The 26,987-nt window shown below is 53.3% G+C and overlaps 6 protein-coding genes across 6 annotated transcripts; 5 read left to right on the top strand and 1 right to left on the bottom strand.

The window, feature by feature from the left end:
* Positions 1–42: 42 nt before the first annotated feature.
* On the top strand, positions 43–3,792 carry N7473_008980 (uncharacterized protein; the record flags this gene model as incomplete). Its single annotated transcript, XM_057154919.1, has 8 exons — positions 43–118; positions 268–1,027; positions 1,120–1,178; positions 1,265–1,620; positions 1,678–2,037; positions 2,105–2,258; positions 2,324–2,837; positions 2,898–3,792. The coding sequence occupies 8 exons, from the start codon at positions 43–45 to the stop codon at positions 3,790–3,792; spliced, it is 3,174 nt and encodes a 1,057-aa protein (XP_057006049.1).
* Positions 3,793–4,165: 373 nt separating this feature from the next.
* N7473_008979 (transcription factor IIF subunit TFG1) lies at positions 4,166–6,479 on the top strand (the record flags this gene model as incomplete). The annotated part of the gene is made up of 4 exons (XM_057154918.1): positions 4,166–5,512; positions 5,573–5,851; positions 5,916–6,153; positions 6,250–6,479. The coding sequence occupies 4 exons, from the start codon at positions 4,166–4,168 to the stop codon at positions 6,477–6,479; spliced, it is 2,094 nt and encodes a 697-aa protein (XP_057006048.1).
* Positions 6,480–7,152: 673 nt separating this feature from the next.
* On the bottom strand, positions 7,153–13,489 carry N7473_008978 (tetrafunctional fatty acid synthase subunit FAS1; the record flags this gene model as incomplete). The annotated part of the gene is made up of 2 exons (XM_057154917.1): positions 7,153–7,623; positions 7,691–13,489. The coding sequence occupies 2 exons, from the start codon at positions 13,487–13,489 to the stop codon at positions 7,153–7,155; spliced, it is 6,270 nt and encodes a 2,089-aa protein (XP_057006047.1).
* A 1,724-nt stretch (positions 13,490–15,213) lies between these two features.
* On the top strand, positions 15,214–20,966 carry N7473_008977 (trifunctional fatty acid synthase subunit FAS2; the record flags this gene model as incomplete). Its single annotated transcript, XM_057154916.1, has 3 exons — positions 15,214–15,736; positions 15,841–20,783; positions 20,856–20,966. The coding sequence occupies 3 exons, from the start codon at positions 15,214–15,216 to the stop codon at positions 20,964–20,966; spliced, it is 5,577 nt and encodes a 1,858-aa protein (XP_057006046.1).
* A 1,285-nt stretch (positions 20,967–22,251) lies between these two features.
* N7473_008976 (uncharacterized protein) lies at positions 22,252–23,301 on the top strand (the record flags this gene model as incomplete). The annotated part of the gene is made up of 1 exon (XM_057154915.1): positions 22,252–23,301. One exon carries the CDS (start codon positions 22,252–22,254, stop codon positions 23,299–23,301), a length of 1,050 nt encoding a protein of 349 aa, XP_057006045.1.
* An 800-nt stretch (positions 23,302–24,101) lies between these two features.
* Positions 24,102–25,572, top strand: N7473_008975 (uncharacterized protein; the record flags this gene model as incomplete). The annotated part of the gene is made up of 2 exons (XM_057154914.1): positions 24,102–24,615; positions 24,692–25,572. 2 exons carry the CDS (start codon positions 24,102–24,104, stop codon positions 25,570–25,572), a joined length of 1,395 nt encoding a protein of 464 aa, XP_057006044.1.
* Positions 25,573–26,987: the final 1,415 nt, after the last annotated feature.

The raw sequence follows: 26,987 nt of genomic DNA, 5'->3' as shown, positions 1-26,987 counted from the left end.
TGGCTTTGCTGTCATCACATATCCCAAGACATTCGAACAACAATGATTAAGATAGAACTTGAGTTGATTTCATACTTTCTCAAAACTGGTGGAATTCCTCGTGATGGATTCGTTGACTGTGGGGCTTCTCCACCCTCATCACACCACTCATCTTCTCCAATTTCTCGAGATCAACCTGACTGGCACTGACTGCAACTCTTAAAGCTCCATCAACCTCGCTTGACTCGCCCACGAGCGAGACTACTGCATGTTCTAACCCCAAATAAGCGACCCTTTCACCACTGCGCACCACCGTCACGACGGCCGCCATCCCACTGCAGACGCGGAAGCGGACTTGTCCCCCGAACCCGAGGGGACAAGAGCTCCCCGCCGAATCAGACCGAGTCGACGATCCCGACTCTGACGTCTCCGACGTGTCCCACGAGGAAGCCGACTCCCCCACGCACACCGAGCAGGACCCTCGCAGACTCGACAATGGAAGTAGCGACCCAGACGAGCCCCTCGAGTTAACCCCGCCCGACGATTCCAAGTCGCTCGCCCAACGCTTCCGGGTTTTCATGTCGCGCACGCCTCTTCTCCGGACGTCGCCCGCGCTGGGCTCGTCGTCGTATGGAGCTGTGCGAATCCCGCAGGACGAGTCTGACGATAATGACGAGGATGCCGATCCGGCTACTCGACAAGATAAGCCTGCCTCGGAACGGTCGCCCGGCAGGTCACAGAGGGCTAGCTTCGACAGCTGTGCCGAAGGCCCTTCGAATGATGGATTGCAACAGCGTCGGCGACGGCGAAGGAGTAGTGCTCTATACACGAATGCACACAGGCGGCGACCTTCATCGGCCATATCGGATGTAGGAATGGGTGCCGATTCCAAGTACTCATTCGCAACGGGCCTTGCGGTACCTGGGAACCCGGTGACGCAGGAAACCCCAGCGTCTTCACCGTACATGACAACCGACGACGAGGATGTATTGGATATTGATGACGAAGATGCAAAGCCGTTCGATGAGGATCCTCCGGATAATTCGCCGTACGTTCTGTTTTCAATCGGTCCAAGTCGGCGGGCGACCCTGCTCCTCGGCATTGGAAAGTCGAACAATTAACTGACGCGAGACTATGTAGCTATGCTCAAGTCCGAGCGACGGTTCCGGCAACTGATGATATTACGCTCTCCATCAATAGTACGTTCTTCTCCCCCGCAAGTTCATGCCCGACCCTCGCTCTACCCCGCGTGGTGAAACCCTGTCTGACCGTTGTACTCATATAGCCCCCCGCATGTGGATTCTTGCATTACTTTTCTCCCTGACCGGTTCTGCCGCCAATCTCTTCTTTTCTCTGCGTTACCCGAGCGTCGCTATCACTCCAATTATTGCGTTGGTCTTGGTCCATCCGTTGGGCAAGTTTTGGGATGTCCTGTTCAAACGGACAAATGACCCCATAGAAGTTTTTGAGAATGGAACTCTCGACCATCGAGAGTCACCATCTGACGAATTCGACGCTCCTGATCCGTCTTGGCCCACGAGGATCCGACTCTGGCTTGGCCAAGGGCGTTGGAACGAGAAGGAACATGCATGCGTCTATATCAGCAGCAACGTTTCTTTTGGATTTGCGTTTGCCACTGATGTTAGTACTCTCTTCAAAGCTCATTTACAAGATTTCAATCTAACAGTCTCTTCCCAGGTCATCGTCGAGCAACATAAATTCTATCAGCAAGAGGTTCCGATCGTGTATCAGCTGTTGCTCATTATTTCAACTCAAGTCTTGGGTTATGCCTTTGCCGGTTTGACTAGACGCTTCCTTGTGCGGCCCTCGGCCATGATCTGGCCGGGGACGCTCATGTCTACCGCCATGTTTTCCACCATGCACAAGACTGCCAATAAGAAGGCTGATGGATGGAGCATCTCCCGTTACAAGTTCTTCATTCTTGTGTGGGCTGGCGCCTTCGTCTGGTACTTTGTACCGGGCTTGCTGATGCCAGCCCTCAGTTACTTTAACGTGGTGACTTGGTTCGCACCCAAGAATGTGGTTGTGTCGAATCTTGTATGTGCTCATATATCCCCTGGAAACATGAAATTTGTATGTATAAGAACACCGCTGATCATTCTAGTTTGGGGTTGCTTCGGGCCTTGGAATGTTACCTTTGACTTTTGACTGGGCCCAAATCGCATATATTGGGTCACCCTTGCTCACCCCGTGGTGGGCAGCAGCCAACATTGTGACGGGCCTGGTGGTGGTCATCTGGATCATCGCTCCGATCCTGTGTAAGTCTTGGGATTCTTTTCCTCAGCTGTGTGCTCAATGGGTGACTGATAATATGCCGAGACAGATTATAAAAATGTGCTTTTCTCCTCTTACATGCCCATCCTGTCTGCGGCAGTGTTTGACAACACGGGCCACCCATATGACGTGAGCCGAATCTTGACGCCGGACTTCCTCTTCGACCAAAAGGCATATGAAGAGTATTCGCCCGTCTACCTCCCCATCACTTATGTGCTGTCCTACGGCGTCCAATTTGCTGCGCTGACCTCCCTGGTGACCCACACCATTTGCTGGTATGGTAAGGACATCTTGCACCAAACTCGCAAGGCTTTCGAGGAACGCAGCGATGTGCCCGGATTTGAGACATACCAGCCTCTACGAACAGGAAATGGACATACCTCCCCATCCCGACACCCGCGTGAGGCATCGAGAGTCAGTTCTCATGATCCTAGTCGGGAGATGCCTCTGGGGATGGAGGATGTTCATTGCCGTCTCATGAGGCGATACAAGGACGCTCCCTTGACGTGGTACCTGATTGTGCTCATTACAATGCTGGTCATTGCCACCTACACTGTTGAGCAGTATGTTTCCCTCATCCCTGCGAAGTCTCTGTCTAGTACTAATGTTTCCCCGTTTCAAAGCTATCCGGTCCACTTACCCTGGTACGGTCTTTTTCTGGCCCTGCTCATCACCAGCGTGTTCTTCATTCCCGTCGGTATCATCATGGCTGTCACAAACCAACATAGCAGTCTCTATCTCATTTGCCAGCTGTTGTGTGGCATTGTCTTCCCTGGAAGGCCAGTTGCGAACATGATCTTCGTGACATATTCTTACATTAGCTCAGCACAGGGCATCAAATTTTCGTCAGATCTCAAGCTCGGGCACTACATGAAAATTCCACCCCGCCTCCTTTTTGGTGTGCAGATGGTGGCGACCCTGGTATCCAGCCTGACACAGATTGGTGTTTTGAACTGGATGTTCTCCTATATTCCGGGACTTTGCACCCCCCAGGCTATAAATGGCTTCAACTGTCCTATTGCACGAGTTCACTTCAACGGCAGTATCCTCTGGGGTGTTGTTGGACCGCAGCGATTCTTTGGCCCAGGTGGTCTCTATCGACCTCTCGTCTGGGCGTTCTTAATTGGCGCCGCAGCACCCGTCGCAGCTTGGATTCTGGGCCGTCGCAGCAAGAAGAATTTCTGGCGGAAGGTCAACTTCCCCATTCTTTTTGGTAGCCTGAGCTGGATTCCACCCGCGACGGGGTTGAACTTCTCTACCTGGGCGCTTGTCTGTTTCGCGTTTAACTACGTGATCCGCCGACGCAGGACCGCCTGGTGGGAGAAATACGCGATGACACTCTCAGCAGCTTTAGACTCGGGTTTGGCATTTGCCGTGGTAGTTGTCTTCTTCTGCCTCATTTATCCCGGCTGGGTTGATGGGTTCAAGTGGTGGGGAACTGAGATCTATAAACAGGGATGCGACTGGATCGCATGCCCGTACATGCGTCTGGAGCCTGGGCAGAAATTTGGTGAATGAGGCATTTCTGACCCAAAGTGAGGAGTAAATACACCATTACGATATAGAGTGTATCATTCAATGTAGATATGAATGTGACGAAATGATTTCTTTTTGATATTGAAGTAAAAAAAGATGAAAAAGATCAAAGGAACAAAGAGTAGACCAGTCGTGCCGATAAGCCGATAAGGGGATGATAACCTTTCAGTAAGGATGACAGCTCCGTGCTTACCTAAGCGTGTCATCACTGCCCGTGACCAACTCCAGCTCCCAGACTCTCGTCTTCTTTCATCCTGTTGACCCAGCCCCCATCTATCCCTCCCCGGTAGATGTGCTGTGATATCGCTTCCTTGAACTGAGAAGACGCGCCGCTCACGCTCTCATCTCCGAGAAAATGTCGACTCCAACCAACGCCTCCAACGGCCCGACGCCAACCGGGTCCAACGGTGCGCCTCCTCCTCCCATGAGGATTCGCCGCGCCCGGAACGCAGGCGATCCCCTCGTTCGTCCAAAGCGACGGCCTGCGAGGCCTTTGGGAGCTGCTCCCGGCGCAAATACAGCTATCAAAACCTTGCCCGCACGTCCCTCGGTCCCCGGTACTCCGTCCCTACCACTGCCTCAGAAAACCCGACCAGCCGCTGTCCCGGATTTACGCACTGTCAACGGATTCAGCGGGCCTTTGCTTTCTCAGAAATACACCGACTACCCCCTGGTTACTACGCGGAAGGCTTTGCGCGAAGGGATGAAACACCACATCGCCCGGTTCTCTTCGAAACGAGCGATCGACCCGCGCGATGAATCACAGTTCACGCGACCCGTCAGGCTGCATCGTCGAGACCCGCGCGCCCGAGCCCATGAATCCCATGGCGAGAAGATGGTCGGACCCGATGGCCAGCAGCTGGACGAGGCTGAGCGGGAGGCCCTGGATGCCCGGAGAGCCGCGCGCGATAAGGAACGTGCTGAGAATATGGCGCAGATTGCGCCCTCGGTCGGGTCGACTACAAAGAGACCGAATGCTCCCAAGCAGAAAACACAACAAGTCTTCAAGTCTGACATGACCAAGGAGGAAATTGCCAGAGCTCGCATCAAGTATGAGGAAGCTCTGCCATGGCACCTTGAGGATTTCGATAACCGCAATATCTGGGTGGGCAACTACGAAGCCGCGTTGTCGGAGACCCATGCGGTCTTTGTTCTCGAGAACAACAAGATGCGCATGATCCCTGCTGAGAAGTGGTACAAGTTCAGCGCTAAGCAGCAGTTCAAGGCTTTGACCATTGAGGAGGCGGAGAAGCATATGTCGAAGCGCATGAAGGATCCTCGGTGGTTCATGGAGAAGCAAAAGGAGGTCAAGGAGAAGCAAGAACTGGAACTATTTGCCAAGCAGCACAAAGTCTATGCCGGAAAGCAGGGTGGCGTTGCCGGTAGAGAAGGCTTGGAGGCCAGTGAAATGGACTTTGAAGAGGATCGATTTGCCGACGACGAAGAACATGCTGATTTGTTCAATGACGAGCAAGACGAAGAGACTAAGGCTGCCGAGCAACGAATCAAGGAGGATCAGTTGAAGGCGAACGTCTTCGATCTCAAGGAAGAGAAGGACTACGAGGATGAGGAGGAGCGCGAGAAAAAGGAGCGTGAAGCGCGTCGAACTTTCGGCAAGAAGGTTCGCAAGGCTCTCAAGAAACGAGAGAGGAACTTTGACTACAGCAGTGGCTCCGATGTTAATCCATACACCGATGAGGAGGTGAGAAAATCCTTTTATTGAGCTGCCAAGTACATAAGATACTAATATGGTTGCGCGCAGAGCTCTGACGACAGCGAAGTCGAACGCCAAAAGGAAGAGGAAAAGCGCAAGGCCGAGGAGGAAAGGATCCAGAAAGAGAAGGACTCGGCTACATCCACCAAGGGCAGCAATACGCCCTCGGGCCGTCCAAAGCACACCGATGCGCTTAAGAAGCCAGCCGGTTCTCGCAAGCGTCTGGGATCCCCAGGCTCGGACGCTAGCGGCACGGACACTTCTCGAAAGAAGGCGAAGAACATGCATCAGCCCACCTCGCGGCCAATGTCCCCATCTGCAGCACAGGTAAGCAATCTTCTAACCACCCTTGATTAAATGACCATAGAGACGAACGCTAATCAATCTTCAGGCCGGTAAGAAACGCATTCGAAACCTCCCACTCGGCGGCTCTGGATCTGGCAGCGACGTCGATGTCGGTGCTGGATCCGGAGGCGAGCTGAGCGAGAGCGGCAAGACCAAGAAACTGAGACTAAACCCCCCATCAGCCACTTCGCGCAGTGGCACTCCCCAAGGATCCCGCGCTGCGAGCCCCGTTGCTGGCTCCCATTTCCCCGGTAGCCGAGCCGCAAGCCCCGATGGAACAAGAGGCAAGTCCATTCCCATGATAAAGTCCATATTGAATTTATATGCTCCTAGCACCATGCATCCATATGATTTACTGACCATTTATACATAAACAACAGGCGGCCGCTCCACCCCAATCCCATCCGGACAACCATTCCCCACACCCGCCGAGATCCACGCCGCAATCCCAGCTACCGGCATTACCAGTTCCGCCCTTCTGCGCGTTTTCCGTCCCCGCATTGGAGAGTCCAAGGAGAATCATCGCCGTTTCATTGCCATCGTCAAGGACGTGGGTTTGTATGGCAAGGAGGATAAGTTGTTGCGGCCTGGTACCTGGAGGCCAACTTAAGCTTCCATTCGGGTGTTATTGAGACAGGTAATGTCTTCTACTACTGATTTTGACGTTATGTCTCGCGGGGAAGGGATTCTGATGTTTGTATGATAATATGGCTAGCTAGGGGGGCTAGAGAATGAATGGATTTGATATGGAGATTATGAAACTTTTCTTCTGTGTTGAAAGAGTATTTTGTAGACCTAGTATATGTACATGGCTTCCTCGACATGATGATCAGGCCCCCTGAATCGTACGTAACCTGGTCAGCAGAATGCAATCCACGGGCCTTCCTTCCATGATCAGTCTAGAATGAATCAGAGATATCGACTCATCTCTAGCAAACACAAGATGCTTGAAAAGAAGCTTTCAATAAGAACCCTCTTATTATAACCTAGGCTAGATAGATACTTTACTGAACTCAAGGAAACATTCTATAAGAAAACCCAATTGACAATGTAAAAACTAAGAAGAGACGAAACACAACCAAGAAACATATACATGCAACAACAATTCAACAGCGCCAAGTTTGAAGACATGTCACATCACACGACCCACAAGCAGGTCATTCTATCAGACAAAAAAAAAGGAAAAAGAAAACACAAGTATCGCAGTGGGGAATCACATCACAACACATCACGAGAAATCAACTCCCAGTCTCCAAGGACACAGGCCAAGGACTAGTGGTCATCTAAGCAGCGCGGGCGGCGTTCTCAGTACCCTCCTCGTACTTCTCCCAGTTGGCCAGGATGGAGGCAATACGGGGAGAGTTGGTGAGGCGGTAGACGTCCTCGAAGTACTCCTTGGTGATCTCGAAGGGACGAGCAGTGACGTTGGGGATGTACTTGCCGACAAGCTTGGAGGGGTCGATGGTAGTCTTGTTGATCTTCTTGAGCAAGAAGGAACGGAAAGGCTTGACGCCAGACCGGAGGAAAGTGCTGTGGAAGGGAACGTCGATACCCTTGAGTGGGATAGTGGCGAAACCACGCTCCAGCTGGATGGGCTTGGGCTTGGCCTCGGTCTGCTTGACGCACTCTTGGATGATGCTGACCAAGTGGGCCTTGAGGTCCTCGAGCGACATGCTCTGCATGAGAGCGGGGATGTCGATGTTCTGGGCCTTGAGGAAGTTCAGGAGGTTGGTCAGGCAGTCGAGGGCGCGGAGCTGGAAGGGTTCATGTTAGTAAATCTAGTTGTGAGAGAAGGGGTGGAAGGGTGTTGAGTAGACTTACATCACCAGCAGCGACGTACTGCATGTTGGCAACGTTGTAGTTGACAATCTCCAGAAGCCAGCCAGTCTGTTCGGCAATGACCTCGACAACGTATTGCAAGGCCTGCTCGTTGAAGGTCTTGGAGATACGGCTGGGGTTAACAGCACACATGGAGTAATTGGAGCGACCCTGCTCGTCACGCTCGACGGCAACCTGCATGGTCAGACCACGGTAGAACACGACGGAAACCAAGCTCTCAATGGGCATGACATCGGCCAGAGCAGCCAGGGCAGAGTATTCACCCAGCGAGTGACCGGCGAAGCTGCTGTCACGCTGGACCAGACCCTTGGAGCGCATGTCCTCGAAGCTAGCCTTCTCCATAAGGGTCAGGGCGGGCTGGGTGAACTGAGTGGCGGAAAGAAGACCGGTAGGAGAGCGGTAGGTGTAAGAAGCAGTGTTCTCATCAACCTCCTTGAAGATCTTCTCAGACTTGATGGAGCCATCGGCATTAACAGACTCGAAGGTCATGGCCATGTAGTTCTGGCGGATGGCCTTACCACGGGGACCACCGAAGTAAACGGTGAGCTCCTTGGGATTGTTCTTGACGATGTCGATGATAGACAGGCCATAGTTCTCCAGGAAGTGGCGATCAGCGCGGTCCCAGACCTCCTGAGCGACAGGGCTGCTGGCATAGAGCTCCATACCCATGCCCTGCTCCTGAGAGCCCTGACCGGTGAAGACGTAGGAGGTGACGGGCTGTTCAACCTCGGCCTCACCGATGAGAACCTTCTCCTCGGTCTCCTTGTTGCTAGCCTCGACCTTGATGATCTTGCGACCAGCGATCATTCCGACGTGCTGCAGCTTCACGGCGACCATGTCGTTAGGCAGAACCATGCCGACCAAGGAGGCGTGGAAGCCACGGACACGACCGATGTTGTTCTCAGCAGCCCAGGTCTCCACGAGGGAACGGACGGCAGCACTGCTGTACATGCCGTGAGTGATGGTGCCGGGCAGGTTGGCATAGCTGGAGAAAACACGAGAAACGTGGATGGGGTTGTAATCGCCAGAGACGCGGGCGTAGGTCTCGTTGGAGGCCGGGGCACGCAGCTCCAAGGCAGTCTTGCCGCTGAGAGGGATGGGGTTCTCGAAGTAGACGGGCTGCTCGATGGAGGTACCGTTACGCTGGAGGTAATCAATAACGGGGTTACCGTGAGAGACACCAGCCTCGTAGTCCACGGAGGCAACCTGGATGACCTCCTTAGTGGGGAGCTCCAGGAGGACCTGACCAATGGTCTGGACGTTGCTGAAGACGGTCTGGTTCTTGAAGCGGATCAAGCTCTGCAGGCGGAAGGTGAGGGTCTGGCCAAGGAGCTCAGTGTCAGACTCGTCCATGCGGAACCACTCCTTGGAGCGAAGGATAGCGACATCGCGGCTGGTGGCGAGGTGGACCTGCATGGGGACCTCGTCCTTGCGCTGGAAGGTGTTCTCGAAGTCCGAGTAGGCACCGCGGTACAGGAACTGGCTAGTAACCTGCATGATGGGCTTGCCATCACGCTTGATGGTACCGCAGACCTCCACCATCTTGCCAGACTCCTGGTTGATGACGGCATTGATCTGAGCAGTGGTGTCTAGAACATCGCCAACCTTCAGAGGCTGAGCACCAGGGATCATCTTAAAGCCGTTGGACAGGTGAACCAGCTTGAGGAGATCTCCGTCGATGGTGCGAGGGAAGATGGGCATGGTGATGGCCTTCCAGCCAGCGACAATGGCGAAATCCATGGGAGCGAAAACTTCCTTGCCAGGACGGTCAACGAAGGCCTCACCAGTGTTGCCGACAGCGTGAACAAAGTCAGCAACGGCCTGGGCGGTGATGGTCTCACGGCCACCGTTGAAAGTGGCAGTTGTAGGAGTGTCGAAGGGCACGTCCTTGTTGCCGAACCAGATGCGGTAGTAAAACTCCTTGATGCGGTCGTTGCGGTCTCCCATGACCTCGCGGATGGGGGCGTAACCAGTCTCTGGGTGGTAAGTGAAGAGGAAGGTCAGAGGAACAACACCACCCTCGGCGGTGCGGCCCTCAAACATGGACACAGCGATCTGTCCATTCTCGAGCACCTTGGCCTCGACAGTCTTGACCAACTTGCCGGACTGGTAAGGCTCACGCACGCTAACGACAGTCTTGGCAGGGTCGTTAGGGTTGGTGATCTCCACGTAGAGGCCGGGAGTGGGAGCCACGACACGCTTCATGGGGTTGGTCTGGAACCGGTGGCCCTGGACGTAAACATCGGCCAGGAAAAGGGCGTGGCGCCACGAGTAGGTGTTGCCAGCCAACAGGCGAAGCCAGCGGTCCAGGCTGGGTAGGTCGGCAGAGGTGGAAGAGGACAGGCGGAAGCTGACCTTGTTGGCCTCCTCGGAAATAGTGAGACCCTCCAACTCGGGCTCATCGGCGTCGCCAAGCAGGTTACCACCGAAGTACTCGATCACAGGGATCTTGGACTTGTCACCGCCGTAAACATCACGGAGCAGACCGGCAATGTGGCCCTGGTGAACACCATCGAGGATGTCCTGAACAGGCTCGTCAATGATGTTGGAGAAGCGAGCAGCCATGGGACCCTGCAGAATACAGGTACGGCCAACATCCTGGTCAACAACAGCTTCGAGGTCCTCACTCTGCCAGAGAGAGTCCTTCTTGAAGAAGTACTCGAAGTTCTCATCGAGGACGGGGACGAAAGGAACGGGCTTCTGGCCACGGCGCTGGCAAAGCAGGAGGAAGTGCTGAACATCCTGGGCGTTGATCAGCTGCTTGGCAGCCTCGGGGTACGCAGCCAGAATAGTGTTCACAGCGGGATAAGGGGTGTCGAGCTCGGAGTAGTTCTGGAGCAGAGAAGCCTGGCCCTCAGCAGTGGTGAAGCGCTCCTCAACACGGCGCAGGAAGTCACCAGTCAGACGCTTGAGCGAGTCATCGATCCAACGAGACTCGTGCTTGACGTACATCAGGTCGACCATGCGGTGGATGACTTCAGTGTAGGTCATGTCCTCGAGGTCCACGGTCTCGCCAGCGGCGTTGCGGCCGAACCAAACCTTTTGGAAGTCATCATTGAGCTTCTTGATGATGTAGTTGCGCTGCTTCTTCAGCTCGGGGACACGCTTGGCCTTGTCGAGCTTGAAGATCTTCTGGTCCATCTCCTGCCAGAACAGAACACCACGGGTAGCCAGCTTGTGAATGGGCTCACCCATCTCGGAGAGGACGGTGATGACACCGCCAGCGGCACCCTTGTAGGTCTTCTCCCACTCCTCGTTGTCGACACCGGGGGCCTCAGCGATGGCCTTCTTGGCGTTCTTGGAAGTGTGAGCCTCCTTGGCGATCATCATGCGGCTACCAAACAAGCAACCATCGAAAGGCATTGGGGGATAGCCGAACTTGGCGGACCAGGTACCAGAGAGGTAAGGGTAGGTATCCTCAGCACCACCGAAACCACTACCAGCAACGAGGACAATGTTGTCCTGCTTGCGAATGCGGCTGTACATCTGGAGAATGGGCTGGTGGAAGTCCTCGAAGGAGTGGTGACCACCGCCACGACCACCGGTCCACTGCAGGATGATGGGGAACTTGGGGTTGGCCTTGGCAATGTTGATGACCTGCTGAATGGCGTCACCGGAACCGGGCTTGAAGGAAATGTGCTTGATACCGAGAGTCTCGATATACTCGTTGGCGACCTCGATAGAGGGGACACCAGCACCGATGGTCAGACCCTCGATGGGGACACCCTCGGCACGCAGGCGGCCGATGAGAGGGATCTGCCAAGCCATGGCACGGGGGTTGACGTAGATCAAGTTGACGGTGATACCGCGGCCAGGCGGGATAACCTTCTCGATCTTGTTGATGGCAGCGGTCATGGTCTTCGCGTTGTAGTAACCACCACCAGCCAACTCAATGTGGTAACCGGCATTCATAGTGGCGGCCACAAAGTCCCAGGGAACAGTGGTAGGGGTCATACCAGCGACCATGACAGGGGGGATACCCAGCAGGCGACTCATCTTGGTGTCAACATAAGTCTGTCCAGTAGAGGTCTGCACCAGGCGGGGGCCGTGCTCCTTGACCCAGTCCACAGCGTACTTAACGGAGTGCTCATCACGGTCAAACAGCTCGGGCTTGTAGCCAACCTCGGCGTTGGTTCCGTCCATCTCACCGGCCAGAATGACCCGAACACCGGTACCATCCTTGTTGCGGTTGGTGAGGACACCAAGGCCAGAGATACCACCGGGACCAAAGTCAACAATGTGGGTGGCACCGGGGAAGTCGGTAGCTTGCTCCCAGTTCACGGCATCGTGAGTGATCATGCGGACCAAGGCAGGCACGGCGCTCTTATCACCGAGCTCGCGCAGGTCCTCTCCGGTCTTGGTGTTGAAGACGGGGATGAGCAGGGACTTGGCGGGGATCTCAACCACATCCTCCAGATCCTCCAGAATGCGGTCGTAGGCGGAGGTGAGGTACTGGCTGTGGAAGGGAGCCGTGATGGGCAGGAAGCGGTTGACAAAGCGAACCTTGCGCTGAGTGAAGGGAACACGGTTCTGGTCGAGTCCAGTGGGGGCCTTGACCTTGCGCAGACGCAGGTTCAGACCGTACAGGGAGATGGGAGGACCGGTCACCACGAAGTTGCGGGCACTGTTGACCAAGGAGATGGCGATGTGGCGGTCCTCAGGCAAGTGCTGGTTGGTAGCATCAATGTGCTCCTGAACAGCGGTGCGAGAAAGATCACGAATGGAGAGCATGGGGGTGGGGGTACCCTCGCCGTTCTCGATCGAGTCCTGCAGCACGGAAGGGGCCAGGGAAGTGCGAGGGTAGGCCTGCTGGCTGCGCAGACCGATCCAGAAGAGCATAGTGAGGGCATTGCGAGAAGCCTGAGCAAAGGACTCCCAGGTGGTCGCAGTAGCAATGGCTGCGGCCGTGACCACACCCTGAGAGTGACCAGTGGTTCCACGGATGCGCTCCACGAGGTCACCGGGCTGCCGTCCCAAGACCTTGCAGGTCACGGTGTAGTGGGCCAATTGGACCAGACCAATCAAGGGCAGACTGACGGGAGCTGACACGAGGTAGTCGGTATCGGGCTGGGCATCCCGGTCCTGCAACCAGCGCATAATATCGAGGCCCTTGGGGTAGAGCTTGCTGGCCTCGGGCTCGCGGGACAGAGACTGCAGAAGCTCTGCGGAGGAGACAATCAAGTCCTCTACGAACGAGGGATAGGTCGTATAGACTGTGCGCAGCTCGTCAAAGTACTCCTCAATGTTGCCCTGACCACCGAAAACTGTATAGATGCCGGCGGCCTCATCGGAGGCTGCGCGGAACAGAGCCGAGTCGTAGGGCTTGGTGGGCCGGCCGGCGGCGGCACGGCCGGCATAGTAGGCCTCAACCACCTGGTTTTTCTTGGGAACAATGCTGGACAGAGCAGCTGCCACAGCGTGGACATCATTTCCACGCATAAAGGCGCGCTCAAACTCGTTCAGAATGAGCTTGAGGACCTCGAGGTAGCTACCCTGAGCATCATCCTCGCCCTCCTCGACCTCGTGGGCGACATGGCCAATGTAGCGGGCGACCAGCTCCACGACGGAGGAAGGCTCGTCATCCTGGGCCAATTCATCCGTGGGCTCCGGTAGTGATGTGGTGAAGCCATCCTTCAACTGGGAGGCATGGAAATGGAGCGAGGTAGGGACGAGGAAGGAGAACTCGAGGGAGCCATGTGAGAGGATGAGAGGGCGCAGGGACTGAGAAGACCGGGGGGTGTTGATTCCGGTCTGGGGACCGGTGGATGTGCCGTACATCATGATGATATCTCCTTCTCCTCTAGGAGACCCGGACAATTAGGATCGTTCGGAGGTGAATTCTAGGGAGAAGGTTGATGTTGAGTAAAAAGTAAAGAGATGTTGTCGAGGCGCGGGTGTTCTCCCCCAAAAAATTGTTGGCGGGGATCGGCCGGGAATCATGAGGAAACTTACAATGTAGGAGTCGTCTCGACCACAAGGAATTGAATTAAATAAAATAAAGACGGAATTCACAAGGACATCAAAATGCAGAAGAAGAGAGAGAATAAGGTGGAGAGAATATGGGGGGAGAAGGGGAGGGGAGAAATGACGGAGGAGGGGAGGGGAAAAGGTGAAGCAGATCAATCGAAGTCGAGAAGGTCTCTGCGTCTGTCTCTCTCTCTCCAACAAGCAGCAGAAAAGCAGACCGCAGAAATGGTGACCCGGTGGACGGTGACGGTAAAAAAAAAAAAGAATTGGCTGTTGAACTGTAACTGGCCCAAAGGGGTTTAGGGGCAACAGAGACCCGCCCCAATACTCTGGCAGACTCCGCCCGACACACTGGGAAGTCTAGTGGGAGTGAAACTCCGTCGTATGGGCAGAACATCGGGGTGTATGGAGGATTACTGACAATACTCGGCCAGCGGGACACGGTTCCCCCCCCAAATGTTGCAGTTCAACGAGTTTGGTGCGGGAGATGAGTTCCGGCCGGTCATCGCAATACTAATAATACACGTAACATTGGTAATCTATGTAATTTATCACCATTGAAGCATTCAACAAGTCTCGAGATCTACAGTAGGGTTGGATGGTCACACAGACCTCTCGTCTTATCTAATATGTACGATGCATTACAGATCAAGCTCGTGCTGGCGAGGGGAACACATAGACTTCTGTGTATCATGGAATCTCACGATTACACTACAGAAAAATAGTGAAGAATAATCAATAAATCCATCAAGCTAAGATAAAGTGGGTCGATGGGGCAGTAATGGAGTGTTGGGAGCCCTCCCATTGGTTATCATTGTCCTGCCAGGAACGGGCCCCAGTGGTCGCCGCACGGCTGTTACGATGAGCTTCCACAGCCCCCAACGGCCTCACCACTTCTCTCATCCCTTCTGTCCGCTTTACCAACCACCAATTCTCATCCATGGGAGGGCCAATGGCTGGACCAACCCCTCGACCCATTGTCCACTGACCATGTGTGCTCATTACTTGTACCTGTAACTCCCCCCCCTCCTGTACCGTATTGTAATTAATCCTCCCCATCCGCAAATTTCTCGGCTTGACTACTGTATTATGTACAGGGGATAGCTCCCGCCCGCTTGGATACTCTGATGCGCTGTGATCGACTCCCGGTCAAAATTACCAGCCTGTATCCGGTATTACCAGTAGTGACCACCCTATCAAGCCTATCGCTTTCCCACCTTTTTTTTCTCTCGACGCTGGTCTTCACTCCACCAACTCTATCCTCCTCCTCCCTCTCCTCCTCCAGACCATTGGGACCTCACTTCCTTTCCCTCCCTAATTCTTGTGTGTTGTTATTTCATTTTCCTTTATTTCTCTAGAATCAATTCCTTCCGTGGGAATCCCAGCGACGACAGTCCCCCGTCGCGCCCCGGAACTTCAGGACATACGTCCGACAACCTACCTAATAACCTTCAAAATCGTCCGACGTCTTCTCGATACCCCCCCTCCTTCTCTTTCGACCACACATATATCCCGCATCTACACATACACAATTCGCCATGCGTCCTGAGATTGAGCAGGAGCTGGCTCACACCCTGCTGGTGGAGCTGCTCGCCTACCAGTTCGCCTCGCCCGTCCGATGGATTGAGACTCAGGATGTCATCCTTGCCGAGCAGCGCACCGAGCGCATTGTTGAGATTGGTCCCGCAGATACCCTCGGTGGCATGGCCCGCCGCACACTCGCCTCCAAGTACGAGGCTTACGATGCCGCCACCTCTGTACAGCGTCAAATCCTCTGCTACAACAAGGACGCCAAGGAGATCTATTATGATGTTGACCCGGTTGAAGATGAGCCCGAAGCCGCCGCCGAAGCTCCCGCTGCTGCTGCCGGTGCTTCTGCCCCTGCGGCTGCTGCTCCGGCTGCCGCCGCAGCTCCCCCTCCTCCCAGTGCTGGCCCGGCTGCCGCGGTTGAGGATGCTCCAGTGACCGCCGTCGATATCCTGCGGTCCCTGGTGGCCCAGAAGTTGAAGAAGGGTCTCTCTGATGTGCCATTGACGAAAGCTATTAAGGATCTTGTTGGAGGTAAGTTTGAGCTTTTATCCCCCCATGGAGCAATCCAGGCCAGTTTTACAACGGTCATCAACCGATGCGGGGAATGCTAATTGGTCCTTTTCTTTCCCATTTAGGCAAGTCCACATTACAGAACGAAATTCTCGGAGACTTGGGCAAGGAGTTCGGTTCCACGCCAGAGAAGCCCGAGGACACCCCGCTGGACGAGCTCGGTGCCTCGATGCAGGCCACTTTCAACGGCCAATTGGGCAAGCAGTCCTCTTCCCTCATTGCCCGCATGGTCTCCTCCAAGATGCCTGGTGGCTTCAACATCACAGCTGTTCGCAAGTACCTCGAGACGCGGTGGGGATTGGGCGCGGGCCGCCAGGACGGTGTGCTGCTACTCGCCATCACTATGGAGCCGGCCTCCCGTCTGGGATCCGAGTCTGATGCCAAGGCCTTCTTGGACGACGTGACCAACAAGTATGCTGCCAGTGCTGGTGTCAACCTCTCCGCCCCCACGGCTGGTGGTGACAGCGGTGCCGGTGGCGGCGGCATGATGATGGACCCTGCGGCCATTGATGCCCTGACCAAGGACCAGCGTGCTCTGTTCAAGCAGCAATTGGAGGTGATTGCTCGCTACCTGAAGATGGATCTCCGCGCCGGTGACAAGGCTTTTATCACATCTCAAGAGACCCAGAAGGCTCTCCAGGCTCAGCTGGACCTCTGGTCTGCCGAGCACGGCGACTTCTACGCCTCCGGCATTGAGCCCTCCTTTGACCCGCTCAAGGCCCGTGTCTACGACTCCTCGTGGAACTGGGCTCGCCAGGACGCCCTCAGCATGTACTACGATATCATCTTCGGTCGCCTTCAGGTGATCGACCGTGAAATTGTCAGCCAGTGCATTCGCATCATGAACCGCTCCAACCCTCTTCTCCTCGACTTCATGCAGTACCACATCGACAACTGCCCGACGGAACGTGGCGAGACCTACCAGCTCGCCAAGGAGCTGGGACAGCAGCTGATTGATAACTGCAAGGAGGTCATGGATGTGGCTCCCGTTTACAAGGATGTCGCCGTCCCCACTGGTCCCCAGACCACCGTTGATGCTCGGGGTAACATTTCTTTCAAGGAGGTCCCCCGTGCCAGCGCTCGCAAGCTGGAACACTACGTTAAGCAGATGGCTGAGGGTGGCCCCATCTCCGAGTACAGCAACCGCAACAAGGTTCAGAACGACTTGAAGAACGTGTACAAGCTGATTCGCAAGCAACACCACCTGTCCAAGGCCTCGCAGCTCCAGTTTGATGCTCTGTACAAGGATGTGCTCCATGCTCTCAGCATGAACGAGAACCAGATCATGCCCCAGGAGAACGGCACTGCCAAGAAGTCTGGCCGCAATGGCGTGAAGCATTCTGCTGCCATTCGCCCCGGCAAGGTCGAGACCATCCCCTTCCTGCACCTCAAGAAGAAGTCCGAGCACGGCTGGGACTACAACAAGAAGCTGACCGGAATCTATCTCAATGTTCTGGAGTCGGCTGCTCAGTCCGGTCTCTCTTTCCAGGGCAAGAACGTCCTCATGACCGGTGCTGGTGCTGGTTCCATCGGTGCCGAGGTCCTGCAGGGTCTGATTTCCGGTGGTGCTAAGGTCGTTGTTACCACCTCCCGCTTCTCTCGCGAGGTCACCGAGTACTACCAGGCCATGTACGCGCGCTTCGGTGCCCGCGGCTCCCAGCTGGTTGTCGTGCCCTTCAACCAGGGCAGCAAGCAGGATGTGGAGGCTCTTGTTGAGTACATCTACGACACCAAGAATGGTCTCGGCTGGGATCTCGACTTTGTCGTTCCCTTCGCGGCTATCCCCGAGAACGGTCGCGAGATTGACACCATCGATTCCAAGTCTGAGCTGGCCCACCGTATCATGCTGACCAACCTGCTCCGCATGCTGGGTTCGATCAAGACTCAGAAGCAGGCTCACGGTTTCGAGACTCGCCCTGCTCAGGTTATCCTCCCCCTGTCGCCTAACCACGGTACTTTCGGTAACGATGGTCTCTACTCCGAGTCCAAGTTGGGTCTGGAGACTCTCTTCAACCGGTGGTATTCCGAGAGCTGGGCCAACTACCTTACTATCTGCGGTGCCGTCATTGGCTGGACCCGTGGTACTGGTCTGATGAGCGGCAACAACATGGTCGCTGACGGTGTTGAGAAGCTTGGTGTCCGCACCTTCTCTCAGCAGGAGATGGCCTTCAACCTGTTGGGTCTGATGTCCCCGGCTGTCGTCAATCTCTGCCAGCTTGACCCCGTCTGGGCTGACCTCAACGGTGGTCTGCAGTTCATCCCTGACCTCAAGGACCTGATGACCCGCCTTCGCACCGAAATTATGGAGACCAGTGACGTCCGCCAGGCCGTCATCAAGGAGACTGCCATTGAGAACAAGGTTGTCAATGGTGAGGGTAGTGATGCACTTTACAAGAAGGTCGTTGCCGAGCCTCGTGCCAACATCAAGTTCGACTTCCCCAAGCTTCCCGATTGGGATAACGAGGTCAAGCCTCTCAACGAGAACCTCAAGGGTATGGTCAACCTGGACAAGGTTGTCGTTGTCACTGGTTTCGCCGAGGTTGGACCCTGGGGTAACTCGCGTACCCGTTGGGAGATGGAGGCTTATGGCAAGTTCTCTCTTGAGGGTTGTGTTGAGATGGCCTGGATCATGGGTCTGATCAAGCACCACAATGGTCCCCTCAAGGGCAAGGCCTACTCCGGCTGGGTTGATGCCAAGACTGGTGACCCCATTGACGACAAGGATGTCAAGCCCAAGTACGAGAAGTTCATCCTGGAGCACACCGGTATTCGTCTCATCGAGCCCGAGCTCTTCAAGGGCTACGACCCCAAGAAGAAGCAGCTTCTGCAGGAGATTGTTATCCAGGAAGACCTGGAGCCCTTCGAGGCCTCCAAGGAGACTGCCGAGGAGTTCAAGCGCGAGCACGGTGACAAGGTCGAGATCTTCGAGATCCCCGAGTCTGGCGAGTACACTATTCGCCTCCGCAAGGGCGCCAACCTGCTTATCCCCAAGGCTCTTTCCTTCGACCGTCTCGTCGCCGGTCAGATCCCTACCGGTTGGGATGCTAAGCGTTATGGTATCCCCGACGACATCATCGAGCAGGTCGACCCCGTGACTCTGTTCGTCCTCGTCTGTACCGTCGAGTCCCTGCTCTCTGCTGGTATCACCGACCCCTACGAGTTCTACAAATATGTCCACCTGTCCGAGGTTGGTAACTGTATCGGTTCCGGTATCGGTGGTACCCACGCTCTGCGTGGCATGTACAAGGACCGCTACCTTGATAAGCCCCTGCAGAAGGATATTCTGCAGGAGTCTTTCATCAACACTATGAGTGCTTGGGTCAACATGTTGCTCCTGTCCTCGACCGGTCCTATCAAGACGCCCGTCGGTGCTTGCGCTACTGCGGTTGAGTCGGTTGACATTGGTTACGAGACCATTGTGGAGGGCAAGGCCCGTGTCTGCTTCGTTGGTGGTTTCGATGACTTCCAGGAGGAAGGTTCGTATGAGTTCGCCAACATGAAGGCTACCTCCAACGCCGAGGACGAATTCGCCCACGGTCGTACCCCTCGTGAAATGTCCCGTCCTACCACCACTACCCGTGCCGGTTTCATGGAGTCGCAGGGTTGCGGTATGCAGCTCATCATGAGCGCTCAGCTCGCCCTCGACATGGGTGTCCCCATCCACGGTATCATCGCCCTGACTACCACCGCTACCGACAAGATTGGTCGCTCCGTGCCCGCTCCTGGCCAGGGTGTCCTCACCACTGCCCGCGAGAACCCCGGCAAGTTCCCCTCGCCCCTGCTGGACATCAAGTACCGCCGTCGCCAGCTCGACCTTCGCAAGAAGCAGATCAAGGAGTGGCAAGAGTCCGAGCTGCTCTACCTCCAGGAGGAGGTCGATGCTATGAAGGCCCAGTCCGACGAGTCCTTCAACGCCTCCGAGTACATGCACGAGCGTGCCTCGCACATTGAGCGTGAGGCCGTTCGCCAGGAGCGTGATGCCCAGTTCAGCCTCGGCAACAACTTCTGGAAGCAAGACTCCCGCATCGCTCCCCTGCGTGGTGCCCTCGCCACCTGGGGTCTCACCGTTGACGACATTGCTGTCGCCTCCTTCCACGGTACCTCGACTGTTGCCAACGACAAGAACGAGTCCGATGTCATTTGCCAGCAGATGAAGCACCTCGGCCGCAAGAAGGGTAACGCCGTCATGGGTATCTTCCAGAAGTACCTCACCGGTCACCCCAAGGGTGCCGCCGGTGCCTGGATGTTCAACGGCTGCTTGCAGGTTCTTGACACTGGTCTCGTGCCCGGTAACCGCAACGCCGATAACGTGGACAAGGTGATGGAGAAGTTCGATTACATCGTCTACCCCAGCCGCAGCATCCAGACCGACGGTATCAAGGCCTTCTCCGTGACCTCCTTCGGTTTCGGTCAGAAGGGTGCCCAGGTTATTGGTATCCACCCCAAGTACCTGTACGCTGCTCTTGACCAGGCCCAGTACCAGGCCTACAAGAACAAGGTCGAGTCGCGCCAGAAGAAGGCTTACCGCTACTTCCACAACGGCCTGATCAACAACAGCATCTTCGTTGCCAAGAACAAGGCCCCCTATGAGGACGCCCAGCAGAGCCAGGTCTTCCTGAACCCCGACTACCGTGTCACCCTGGACAAGAAGACCTCCGAACTGAAGTACTCCACCACCCCTCCCAAGGAGGTTGAGAAGCAGAGCACCCGCCAGATGGTCGAGTCGCTCGCCAAGGCCAATGCCGCTGGCGAGAACTCCAAGGTTGGCGTGGATGTTGAGAACATCGACGCTGTCAACATCTCCAATGAGACCTTTGTCGAGCGCAACTTCACTGCCTCTGAGCAGGAGTACTGCCGCAAGGCTGCCTCCCCCCAGGCCTCGTTCGCCGGCCGCTGGAGTGCCAAGGAAGCCGTGTTCAAGTCGCTCGGTGTTAGCAGCAAGGGTGCGGGGGCTGCCCTGAAGGAGATTGAGATCGGAAGCGATGCCAATGGCGCTCCCGTTGTTAACGTAAGTTTTATTACCTTCCCTATATAATCCGATCGACGTGATCAGCAACGCTAACGGGAGATCTTCATTTAGCTTCACGGTGCTGCCGCTACTGCTGCCAAGGAAGCCGGTGTCAAGCAGATCACTGTCAGCATCAGCCACAGCGAGTCTCAGGCCGTTGCCGTTGCTGTTTCTCACTTCTAGATTATCAATCTAGAATTGGAGCCAAGTCTGACCCCAGAACAAGATGTATAGAGTTCTCGCGGGGTCTCCCGCTGTGGGGTGTTGATGTTGATGTTGATGTTTGATGTTGACGTGATGTCTGATGTTTTGCATTGTTGAGTTACCATTATCCTAGACGGCCTTGAGAGAGCAAAAGGCAGAGAGACACATGCAGCGAGAGCAAAAAGCGAGAAGACGGAACGACTCCTAAAGAAGACAGACGATTGTATTGTCTTTCTTGAGGGAGCGGTCTCTTAGCTTTGGAAGTGCTTGACACTTCTCTTTTCTCTTTTTCTTTTTCCTGTTCTTTTGAGACGTGACGATTTGTTATTTATGCCTTGTGTGTTTGTCTTACGTTTCTACTTTTTTTTACTTTTTGTTATTAGATTCGGGCCAGCTTCGTCTCCTGGTTCGACGGTGTTTATAATGGGAGTAATGATATGTCATAATTTTCGTTCTAGAGTTTTTCTTTTCCTCTAATTGAAGCTGAAGCTAAAATTCAGTAGGACAATACTTGATGTAGAATCAATCTAGTAGAATAGAAACTGCTGAAAATTGGCTCCTACCTATCCTGCTGCTCCGTCACTAAATAACGTACAGCTACGGCGGTAGTTCAAAAGTCTGAGTCTAGAGACTTGAGAGACCACCAGATAGATATGCTTCTACTTCTTGGTTTTGAAAGGTCTTTCTAAAGGTCTTTTCAATAGTCTTTCTCGATACCTTAGGTATCATTGTTAAGGCTATCATTCAACTTCTGACTGAGAAGATGATTCTGAACATCGGTCATAGTTTACCAAACATATGAAACCCTACTATAATCACACTTTGAACCTTGCAACCCGCGGGTCCCAAAAAGCCGAACTCGATTTGTAAAATTGCACCAGCATCTCCTCTAATTAGCGCACTTGATCATTACCGGGACCAGTCGTGGGTGTATAGCAGAGTGAGATGCATGTTGGAGAACTGCACCGTCGCTTTTCCCCGGAGTTACATCCTTAAATCCGGACTGGCCAGCAACCACCAATCAGGGCTTGGAACGGCACCGTCGATATCCCACAGGGCTGGTGATGGAGATGATAGATCCCTGTCTAGCTCTATAGAGACAGTCTCTGTTTCTTGTCAATTTGTCCGTCCAATTACCAAGCTGCAAGGAAGTTAGATAGATTATCCTAGAACCCCATACCTATTTAAGTCGACACATCGCCGCCATGTCTTGCTTCACCATCATCATTATTCTTCATCTATTCTCCATTGACCCATCCTCAGAATGCCTTTCTACAATACGTATCCCGGCTTTCTCTATCGCCAATTCCTAGTGTGTCCTCCCAAGGCCCCATCTACCACCTCCCTGCACGGCAAAGCCGGTCTAGTGACAGGCTCCAACACCGGGCTGGGCTACCAGGCCTCTGCTCAGTTCCTCGCACTCGGACTGTCCCATCTGATATTAGCCGTCCGCAACACCTCCAAAGGCGAAGCTGCCCGGAAATCCCTCCTCGCCTCACTTCCAGCTTCAGCTAAGCCTCCTCCCTTGGTCGAGGTCTGGGAGTTAGATCTGGGGAGTTATGCCAGCGTAACAGCTTTCGTGGAACGTCTTCAACAATCAGACCTTCAGATCGACTTTGCTCTTCTCAATGCCGGTGTTGCCAATTTTCATTACATCGTGAATGAGTCTACGTCCCATGAGACGAGTATGCAGATCAATTGGCTGAGCACTGCTCTCCTCACTCTTCAGCTACTCCCTATACTCGACCGCCAAGCCGCCCAGTATCCTGGCCAGACTCGTCCGGTGATTTCTATCGTCAGCAGTGAGACCGCTGCATGGGCACAATTTAAAGAAGCACAGATCTCTGTTAAGGAGAACATACCCCTACTCGACGTCTTAGATGACAAGGAACACTTCGACATGGCCGATCGATACTATACCTCGAAACTACTATACCAGCTCTTCTTCCTCGAGCTATTCAAGCGCCGATCTACCAGTAAACGCTCCACGGGGGCCATTCTCAACCTGGTCAATCCCGGCTTTTGCTATGGTTCGGAATTGCACCGCACGGCTGAGGGGGTCTTTGGGAAGGTCCTTGGGGGTATGAAAAGAGTGATTGGTCGGTCAACCTCTATGGGAGCTCGTACACTGGTTCATTCATCTGTGTTGGCTGGTGATGAATCTAATGGCCGGTACTTGAGTGATTGCAAGTCAGCTCCGTTTGCGGGATATGGGGATAGTGACGCTGGTAGGATCACGCAGGGTCGGGTTTGGGATTTGACGTTGGCGGAGTTGAGTTCGGTGATGGATATTGAGGTTCTGTCTGAGATTTGATTTCCCTTTTTTCCTTGAGATCCTGTACTGAAGGAGTGTAATACATAAAGTGAAGTCTGGTAGAGTTTAAGGTCTGACTCTGTTGTTCCAATTACTTATTTCGTCCTAGGCAATTGCCGAGATATTTTCTGCCATTATAACCTATCTAACTTGAGGAAATTTCTCTATCTTGGTTTAATTCTTTTGGGGTTTTATGTGTAATTTACAAAATATCGTTTAAAATATTTTAATGGCTTTCAAAGTCGACATGTCGTACTGCATCGGGCTGTAAAAAAAGTCTGAGGCTAATCGCACGACAACTTGTGCTTTCGCACAATACACAATACTCCTTTTGGATATAGTGGAGAATAGGTATATCTGGAACGTCGATATTAGACCAAAGAAACAGTTTTACTATATAGATATGTAAAGTTGGACTTTCTGTTTTCAGGAAGATCTTTCTAGCTGTCTTTCGAATCGTCTTTCTTGATAGCTTTGGTTTCTTCACGGTCAATCTCGTATAGTCGTGACAAATAAATCATTTTTTGGAAAAATATCAAGATTTTTCGAACGCTACAATCTAAGGTTACTATATCTATCTGTGATAGAAGGCTTTACTCAATGTACCTATTATCTACTATATCCGAAAATAATAGTATGTCGTGCGATTAGCCCAAGCCTCTTTTTATGGCTATATAAGTCAAGAAATGAAGGTGCTGACAAACAATCCCTGTCTAGCCTGGAACTCGGCCATCTTAATGGGCCAAGGGACCCCAGCCTCCGCTAAGAATGACTGCGAGTCTCTTTTGTCAACCTCCACTATGACTTCGACCCCACTCAATGCGGTCCTTCCATCACAAGTATTAAAATATCTACCGACTTACCAGGTTCTACTCTGTCTTCGCTGCCGCTACGCTATCCAACCAGGCGCAGTTGGGCGCTATCTCAAGGAAATTCATCATATTCATCGCTCATCGCGTCAAGCTTTCGTCAAATATGCCTCCCAATATGAGCTAGCCCAACCCAATGATGTCGTCTTGCCTGATCATGGCCAGTTTCCGGTGTCTTTACTCCCAGTACAGGATGTATTAGCATGTTCTTATGACGGGTGTACTCACTTGTGTGCCACGACCAAACGTATGAAGCAGCACTGGAGACTTGTGCACAATACACCCGCCGCAGATGGGAATGATTTATGGAAGTCGGTACCATTGCAGACCTTTTTTCGGGGGAATGCGCTCCGCTACTTTACCAACGCGGCATTCCTGGTTTCAACGCCAGCGGCTTTGTCTGACAGCTCCGATGCCCTGACGAGTGATATATCCGCCCGCACGGGTGAGTGACAGGGCTGTTTGTTCAAACTCCGTCAGATCTTGTACTCCTATCAATTCTGTGATCGCAAGCGACCAAGGCCTGCTCGATCATTATCGAAATCACACCTACAAGACCCTCTCATGTACCTCTGAAACACAAGATGCATTTGGGGTCACTGTCGTAGAGCTAGCCTCTCGATTTCCCTTCCTGCTTCATGGTGTGTTAGCCTGTTCAGCCCTGCACCTCGCTTCCACCGACCCCGATAACCGAACATATTACACAATCCAGTCAATGCGATACCAAGATCAAGCACTTCCCGCCTTCCGATGGGCAACCATGCATGTGGACCTCGGCAATTGTCAGGCGGTGCTGGCCTTTTCATTCTTCCTGGTCATCTGTGCCCTGACCTCCCAATTCAAGGAACAGAGCTTGTTTTTATACGATGACGATGAAAATTATGACCAGTCACATTGGATCAACCTCCTCCGCAACGGCTGCTCCATGCTCTGCCCCGTGTGGGACGACCTCAACGACAGTCCTGTAGCTCCCTTCGCGGCCCTGTGGCGTGACGACCTGAGTGCCACGGCCAATCCCAATGACCCCTTTCTGGTGACTTTGCTATCCGTATTCCCAGAACACGAGCCCGAGTATCCCATTTTACGCGACTCCGCGATGAAATTAGTAGAAGCGTTCGCATTCATGAAGCAACGCGGACAGTCGTCAACAATCTGGGATGCTCTCAATTCATGGCCTTTGCGTGTCATGCCCGAGTACCTAGCTCTTTTGAATCGAAATTGTTCTGGTGCTTTACTACTCTTGGCTTACTATGGGGTTCTTCTGCGTCCGATACGTGGCGAATGGTTTCTAGAAGGTCGGTCCCGGAAATTGATGGATGAAATTGCACGAAGGTTACAAGGGAATTGCTCACCGCAGATCTGGGGATTGTTTGTTGAGATTAAGAATACGTACTCATTTTGATCTTTAAAGAGTCGTTTCCTGAATATTGCATAATATGCATCGTTTGGTCGGGTTAATGTCAATAATAGATTCAAGAATAGATAATTGAATTCATATTATGGTAAGGTTACCGAGTACAAAGTACCCGTACTTTTCTCTTGTTAGCTCCACGCCTATGAGCCCGTCTCATCTGAGGCGTGGCGGCCTGGTTACTGTAAGTGGAAAGTCTGGGTTGCGGTACTCGTGGAATGGGCTGCTTAAGGGTGAACTGCCAAAGGTAGCCTCTAAGCAAGATAGAGTTATGTCACGGGCCTGCTCCAAATTTATCCAGAATGTACTTAAGATGTTCGTCGTGATTCTGCTGTTTCACCATTTCCATTTTCCAGGTCCTCCAATCTGTGTCCCTATCGACGCCAAATGCAGCCCATATACCCCGAATCTGTAGCAGTGTCTCCTCCAAAGGAAGATCAAGGTCAAGACCAAAGAATAATCTGCGTAATCTTTCATTCCGCTAATAATGTCCGCCAAACCAGCGGCACTCTTCGCTCTCAGAAACCCAGAAAACGAGCTAATGCGAGATCATGAACAGTCAAGGATGACATGCCATTGTAAATGCCGGTCATTTCTTCCATGAGTAGATAGCTTACTCCCACCTGGTTATTGATGTCACCGATAATCCCATAATCGAATATCCGAGGTGCAGGTATTTTGGTCGTCTCGAGGAATTTGAGAGTTGCATATTCGCTTCGAATTAGGTAGTTGACGAGTGATTTGAGGGATGCTGCTATTTAGTCGAGGCACTCGAATGAGCCAAACGGAACCATTCTTATCGGCAAAGCGAATCCGAGCATGATAATTAGTACAGCCCATCAGCTATCCGCGCCCCCAGGCTGGTGGGTGTTCAATCTTGCATTTGACATTGCTATTTAGCTCCGATGCACGCTCGCAAACGGCCTTGTCATTGATTTTGGCGCGAAGATTTTCTACTTCAGCATGTATTTTGGCTTCGAATAAATCATCTGGTAGGGGCTAGATAGCTGTTAGACCCAATTCGAGTATGTGTTATAGGTGGGGACGTACTGTGTCATCGCAAGTATGGGATGGCGAGCAGCGATGGTTTAGGCAGAAATGGCGACTGCATCGCTCACAGGGACTAAGTCCCCGAATGCTTGGTAGCAGACAGCCCGCGAAGTCACAAGTAAAAAATCTGTCAAGCATCGAGCTCTTGTCAAGTTGGGTGAAGATTGTATGGTGCGGATTATCCAAGTCACTACTGAGGGGTCATCGGCGGCTAGAACTTCCTATCGTCCAGGACCAATCACTGCACTCAATAATTATTCGATTTGATCTCAATGTCTGGAAGTTGCATATGAGGTCGTGTTAGGGCGCCGATCTATAAGAAACTTTTTGATATAGTATGTCCTCAATGGGAATGT

Source organism: Penicillium subrubescens (genome assembly GCF_028828155.1).
Source record: "Penicillium subrubescens strain IBT 31985 chromosome Unknown utg000006l_segment0_segment0, whole genome shotgun sequence".
In the NCBI taxonomy this organism is placed as follows: Eukaryota; Fungi; Ascomycota; class Eurotiomycetes; order Eurotiales; family Aspergillaceae; genus Penicillium; species Penicillium subrubescens.
This window is presented reverse-complemented; position numbering and strand designations above follow the sequence as displayed.